Source organism: Notolepis coatsorum, assembly GCF_963971535.1.
Source record: "Notolepis coatsorum genome assembly, chromosome: 10".
NCBI classification, from domain to species: Eukaryota; Metazoa; Chordata; class Actinopteri; order Aulopiformes; family Paralepididae; genus Notolepis; species Notolepis coatsorum.
The window spans coordinates 57,567,691-57,575,015 of NC_140174.1; the positions used below are offsets into that span (position 1 = coordinate 57,567,691).

Genomic DNA, 7,325 nt, shown 5'->3' on the forward strand with positions numbered 1-7,325 from the left:
GCATGAACAGTTAATCAGTCCTTTGGGTCCTTTGGCTCATGACCAACCTTTCCACAAATTATTGTGCAAGTTTGTGAATCCATTTGGAAGTTATGTCGCTTTTTGCGATCGGTCACTCCCATTGCCAAGCCCCCTTTTAGCCAATTGGCATGAACACACACAAACACATACAGTACACACTTGACCTCCATCCATTTTAGCCTCCTAGGGCAAAAACTGTGGCCTTTAGACTGTTGGGAATTCTGTGGACAAACCAACAGACAGACAGAGTAACCTGTATAGAGCTGCTGGTCGCAGCTAAAAATAAAGAAATCGTTGAACATTTCTGAATTGATTTTAACCTTAAAGGATATAGAATCGTGTTGTATTTTTTCACTCACCAATATAATGCCAGCTTTGGCTGTGGCAAACTGGAATAGGATCCATTCATACGTGTTGGGTCCCCACATGCCCAGGCGGTCTCCCTTCTTCAGACCCATGGCCAGCAGCCCTGCAGCAGCCTGATCCACCTACACAGTCATGGGAGCAGAGCAGAGTCACAAAATGCTTCACAAAGAATGAGAAATTGTTAAAAAGACCATAAAATAGAACATTTTGGAATTACAAGACAAAAGGCCAGGTTGAATAAATGAGTCTTCAGCAGCTTTTTAAAAACACGCCAACAAAAGACTGCAGATCGTATGCCTATAGGAAGAGCGTTCGACAATATCGGGAGTCGTAACTTCAGAGTCATGATCACCTTTTTTGGGGTTCGAGAGCAAGGGACAGCCAGTAAGCCCTGGTCAAAAGACCTAAGTGACCTACTGGTGATATATGGATTAATCAGGTCACAGATGTACACAGGTGCGTGACCATGCATGGCTCTATGTGAAAACAAGTACCTTAAAATGAATCCTATACTTAATGGGAAGCCAGTGTAAAGAAGATATGATGGGTATGATGAGAGTTGACCTGCTGGACCTGGTCAATAGCCTTGAAGCAGAGTTCTGGACCATTTGTAGACGGTTCAGGGACGACTTGCTGAGGCGGGTGAAAAGGGAATTGCAGTTGTCCAGCCGGGATGATATAAACGTGTGAATGATCAACTCTAGCTCAGGTTGTGAAACAACACATGATGTGTTGATCAAAGTACATAGCCTGATCAAATATAACACTGACATTTCTAAGGTCAGACTGTATAGCTGAAGAAATTGACCCAATACACTGAGTAAAGGTGGAAGCTATGCTATCTGAAGCAATGATATGTTATCATCAGTTTTATTAGATTGCAATAACTCTGCAGATTTGCAGAGTGCAAATGTAACAGTAAAATGTAATAGCAATATACAATGTACTAGTGATTAAACTGGAATATATATAAATGAGTACTACTGACTGAGTACTAATGGCATGCCAATCTGATGTATGTACACTGTTGTACAGTGTTACAGTATTATTATGTACAGTAATACAGGTATAAATATACTATTGTTACAGCCCTGGCCTAGGGGAATCTGGGCATGGGAATCTGGGACCCCCACTCTTCCAACTCCCAAGGAGAGCCATGAAATCATAATTCAAAAGGGCAAAGTATTGGTTCAGATTAGAAGATTCAGAGCAGAGCAGAGCATTGCCCAAACAAAACACAACCTTTCTAAGAAAACTAAAGGAAAACAGAAATACTAAATCTAACCTACCTTAAAAATAGAAAACATTACATACACAAATGAGTGTACCAACAAAAACAGAGTGTTTCCCTCTTACTGGCTGCTACTTGACTATTTGAATTGATAGACAAGGTTAGATACAATTACAAAAAAGGTTATTTCCATACATTATGTTTAAAGAGAAAATTACACAATGGCAGAGCATCAGCCATCACATTATACAAGCCATTCTTATAATGAATGTCAACGTTGTAATCTTGCACCAAGAGAGACCAGCACATCAGTCTCTGGTTGCTATTCTGCATCTGAGCCAAGGCGACCAAGAGGATTGTGGACAGAGAAAACAACAGTTGGCATCGAACCAGGCTCAATGTTGTGAAGCCAAAAGCAAAGACAATGCTTCCTTTTCAACAGTGCTGGAATGTGGTGCTTTTTAAATATTAATTATCCAAATGGATAATCAATGCCACGTTCATCCTCCTGCAGGAGCACTGCGCCTGCTTCATGCCCACTTCAAGCGATTAAACTTTGGAGCAGCAAGCACAGGGCCATGCAGAGGAGAGCATTGGCTACATCGGTACTTAAAACTGTTCACTCTCTCAACCGGTGCCCCGTCGATGCTGAGGGGGCTGTAGTCCCTGACCCCCGACCTCCTAAAGTCCACAATCATCTCCTTTGTTTTGCTGACGTTCAGGGAGAGGCTGTTCTCTTGACACCATCCCGCTAGAACCTTGACCTCCTCCAGGTAGGCCCTCTCATCGTTTGCAGAGATCAGGCCCACCACTACTGTGTCGTCAGCAAATTTGATGATTGTGTTGTTGTTCCGCTGTGCCATAGATACAGTCATGTGTGTACAGGGAGTAGAGGAGGGGACTCAGAACACAGCCCTGGGGGGCCCCTATGTTGAGAGTATCACCATTGTTGATACATAAAACATGGATTATTTACAGCCTGGGTCGGTTGAGACTGTATGTAAATCAAAAAGCACACTAACATTTCACTGACCACGTAATGTTGTTTTTGGGGTTTACTAAGCTCCTTAATCGAGCTGTGACGGCGGCAACGTTTTTACAAAACGCACAATAACCAGCCATCCTGAGAAAATGGCGGAGTTCACGGCACGTCTGGGGAACTGAAAAATCTAGGTCTGTGTCATGGAATTTGACAACTGAACATAATGCAAAGGCACACGCACTATACTCTGTTAATCCCCACACCAGGATATCTGAGCCACAGTATGAATCATTTGAGAAGGGCAGGATTGATTACCCGTCGCCCCAGTATTGATCGTGATTTTTTTGTCCTCACTCAATAGAGAAATAAACGGCCACAAATTTAATTTAGTCTCTCCCCATCTCCGCCAAATTCACAGATTGAGCAATGTCGGATCCAGTTTGTATTAGACTTATCGAAGCTGGACTCTTGGCATTTTTGACATGCTCTCTATGTCTCTATATGCTTTCTTTAAGAGTGGGGCAAGCAGCTATAAGGTGGCCTTGTTCATGACAATAACATTCTCTGGAGCTACAACAGAAACTTTTGGGGGGTTAACTCTTCGCTCACTAGGGAATCCAATCTCTCCAAACCGGAGGAGCAAAAACACTTGTGTGTGTTAGGCCAGTTCTCATCGGGCAGTACTGCAGTCGCAAATTTTAGAGTCACAACTTTCTGCTCATTTAGATAAAAGACAGCCCTCTCTGGCAGGCAAATTGTGAATTTCCTCCAGCAGAATCAGTTCAGAGGTTATCATAAATTGCAACCTGGGCCTGGCTCCACTTATCAAAAAGTGCACTCATAATAAGTCTGGGTGGTAGTCTTCTCATTTGTTCTAAATAATTGCCTGTCGGCTTCAGGTAGGAGTTCATAAGCTCTGAGGACAGCAGTGTTTACCAGATTGTAATGTAAACGGTCCTCCATAGGCAGAGATGTACATACTTATTGGGCTTTTCCCACTAATTTACACTTAACCCTTTCACTGCCACACGACAGAAGGTTAACCCTTAACTATCACAACCGACGTGTGAAAGGATTAACCTTCTGTGTGTCGCCGCAGTGAAAGGGTTAACCGTTTTGGTAGTGTGGCAGTGAAAGGGTTAAGCAATAGTGGTCACGTGTTTTTGGGCCAGTTTAGGGCTGCTATCCTTGCCACAAGCAAGATTGGCCTGTTCCCCAGTTTCTACAGTGAGGAGAGGTTTTATAGCGTGATTCAGTGTTTTTCGATGGTATCATCAGTCATCACTGGTCAGGTGGATTTTATGTGGGCATGGGTCAATTGAACACATCAAATCAGCAAAGTCTATTGACATTTTTAAGAAGCGGCTAAAAACAACAACTCATTCACTTCTTATTGTGTCTGATGTGCTCCTTGTTTGTTGTTGTGAGGTATTTTTTTGTGAATAAAGTTGACTTGACTAAGACGCCACAACACCTTTTTGGAACAAGGTAACATACAGTAATATACAGTATTTAGAGGCCCAATAAGCAAGGAAAATGCACAGCAGTTGGGAACTTATTGACAAATAATTCTGATCTGCATCCATGGGCAACTTAACCCTTCCCCTGAGGAGCGAGTTCCACACTTGGTGGAAGGGTTGGGGAGGGGGTGAGGCTTTGAGTACAGGAATTCCTGCTTACCCTGAATGACCATCTCACAAATAGCCCACACAGACAGTCTCACCTCATACCGCTGTAGGTAAGATGGTCACAACAAATGATATAGGAGATTTTATTTGATCTCTCCTTCTTTGTTTTCACCTGTGTTTTGTCCTATTTATGCAAATGTGTTTATATCCATTTTATATGTATTCTGAACCGTTTGTATTTGCAATCTCTGCATTGCAAATGAGGGCAAACCCTGATGTCCTTTTCGGGAATAGATTTAAAAAAGTTTCAATAAATTAAAATCAATCAACAGACAGCAGCAGGGGGTGCTGCCGGTAGCAACCTGATCTGCTGGATATAAAATCCAGGAACTCCAGTTTCCACTCACATCCTGCTGGAACTGCGAGAATGTCTTCCGGACTCCGTCCTGAAGGAAAGCCACAGCCTCTCTGTCTGGGAAGCGCTCGACTGTCCTCTCCAGGACCTCTGCTACTGTGCTGCACAGCAGGGACCTGCTGGAGGTGCCGTGGGCATAGCTGGTGGTGAGCGTGGGGATGTTGGGTGGGCCATCCACGTGTATAGCACTGAATGAGACCAGAAAGATGGGAGGAAGAGTTTTAAAGGATCAATAGGCAGCCGCAGATTTGTCAACATTTTAGACTTCTTATTATATCTCGACAGTAATTGATAGTACTCCAATCAGTGATTTTTTTTTCTTACCAATGTGGCGTATTCTCACAAACATTCTAGAAGAGTTTGATCTGTAGAGGTAAAACTTTCTTAACCCCATTGTAAATCGAGATATAGATCTGTTTAGATGTTTACAAACATAGCAATATAAATATTTTACAGCCACAAAATAAAATAAAACATAATATAAACACTCAAGAGTTGCAGCCTAATGAAGTGACCTATCGTATAGGTAGGCTACTTGTGTAGTAGTTTAGGTAATAGGTCAAATAGACTGCAGCCTACAGTGTCCAGATAATCCCCATGGAAACAAGTGGAAATGGATAGCCCCGCTTTCCTCTCACTGGTTGACAAGAGCTACAAGGACCTATACACTGCTTTTTACAATAGCTTTTAACTTCATTTTGTGATTAGGCTACTGATTATGTTAATTGAACTGTAAATGAGGGCTGCCCCTCAGTGTAAATAGCCTATTTTGTAAACATTGGAGTAATAAAAGATTAGATTTTCATCTACAAATCAAACTCTTCAAGAGTGTCTGAATATACCCCACATGAATATGGTAAAAACAAAACGCCCAGTTGGACCTTGGAAAAACACATAGAAGCGTGACAGGCAGACAGGGAAAAGAGAGTATTGCCAGTATAATAATGATTAAATAAGGAGTACAGTATAGTGTAAAGGGGTGGGTTATCTGCTAGCGTTAGACGAGACCACACCCGTTATTTTGTTGAAGTGGAAAAAAATGTGGTAGGAAATAAATTATACTTTCTCCGAGTTTCTCGTAAGGGAAAGATGATAAACAAGTACTGCTGTGCATGAATGAATGAATGAATGAATGAAAACTTTATTTAACAGATTGCAGAATGGGTACAATACAGTACGGCTCAATACATACAATTGTTAAGGGGATGCAGACCTGAGAAAGACGTTTGTCTTGTTTCCATCAGGGTCCCCCATTTTCAATTCATATAGACATTTATGACATACACAACATACATGACATTTATGGCATAGGGACATATAGGTATTTAGTACTGATACATTTGTGACATAACGGTATTCAAATATACTGCAGACCGTGCAGTATGGCCATTGGCCAAGTAGGTCAACTTTAAGAAACGTGTGGAACTTGTACTAGTGCAATGTTTGAATGGCGCTTTCTTTTTTAACTACAATTTTTAAATAATATCACACTGCATTTTACAGCGAGAGCATCTGGGTCTCGCCTACTTTTGAACACACATTTATTTGACTAGAAGTAGGAGCTTAAATAATTTACGTAATAATTAACCGCGTGCCAATGTTTCATTCGTTTCTAAAGTCTGATATAAAGGCTTTTTAAATGTTAAATAAATTCACTATGAATTGAAAATGGGGGACCCTGATGTAAACAAGACAAACGTCTTTCTCTGGTCTGCAGCCCCTTAACAATAATGTGTGTATTGAGCCGTACTGTATTGTACCCATTCTGCAATCTGTTAAATACAGTTTATTCATTCATTCATGCATTCATTCATTCATTCAGACGCAATGTGGATAATCATGTTTTGTCAGGTATGACCAACAATATATATAATGATATTATACGTTTATTCTTTGAAGTCCTGCATGCTACTGTATGCCCATCTCGGCGACTTACCGCGTTCCTACTGTGGGTAAACCATGATTTCCCCATGGTCTTCGAAAAGCTGTCGACGTCTTGGAGAAAATAAAACGTCTCCGCAGAGTTTGAGAACAATATGCAATCTTCGAAATCATTGCTGGTTACTAATTTACTACTGCAGTCCTCTGCAAGAAGAAGACGACACCGGAAATGTTTTAAGAATGACAACAACGTGCGCCATGCAAAGTAACCTATAGAGGGCAACGATTAGTTTCTTTCTTGTGGTCGCCTATCTTGTAATTACAGCGTGCAGCGTGTTATGAAGTTACAGCCCACAAACAGGAGCATAAAACGCCTTGTAAATTTTTGCGACAGCGCATTCCGATGGAAGGGCTGAACTCTGGCAATAGCCTATCCAGGGGTTCTCGTAAGGATTATTGTACCGGATCTCCTCTCTGGTAAACAAGAATACCCTGAAGACTCTGGCAGGAGCACTCATTCAAGGGTACTACGACTATGCTTGCACCTCATGGTACCAAAGCACCTCAAAGGCACTAAAAGGGTCAATATCACCATAGAGTGCCTTTCAACCCTCACAATACTCAGAAATGTTAATCTTAATTTCCCATTCCATTTATGTCTTATCATAAATAGTAGATACTGAAGTTGTAGAAATATATATAAGCTGAGCTCCCACACATTTTCAGATAATTATGGGCATATATTCAAAGAATAAACCATGAGATATGTCCACCCTGTCATGGACATAATACTGTTAAATA

At 41.4% G+C, this 7,325-nt stretch overlaps 1 protein-coding gene across 1 annotated transcript in view; it reads right to left on the minus strand.

The window, feature by feature from the left end:
- Positions 1-6,969, minus strand: part of acsf2 (acyl-CoA synthetase family member 2) — a 72,530-nt gene extending 65,561 nt beyond the window's left edge. Inside the window, exons 1-3 of the mRNA XM_084323518.1 lie at positions 6,580-6,969; positions 4,636-4,831; positions 381-509 (exon numbers count right to left, since the gene is read on the minus strand). Coding sequence (XP_084179644.1) covers positions 381-509; positions 4,636-4,831; positions 6,580-6,698 — 444 coding nt within the window. The 5' untranslated portion in view covers positions 6,699-6,969. The remainder of the gene's footprint in view (positions 1-380; positions 510-4,635; positions 4,832-6,579) is intronic.
- Between the last annotated feature and the right edge of the window lie 356 nt (positions 6,970-7,325).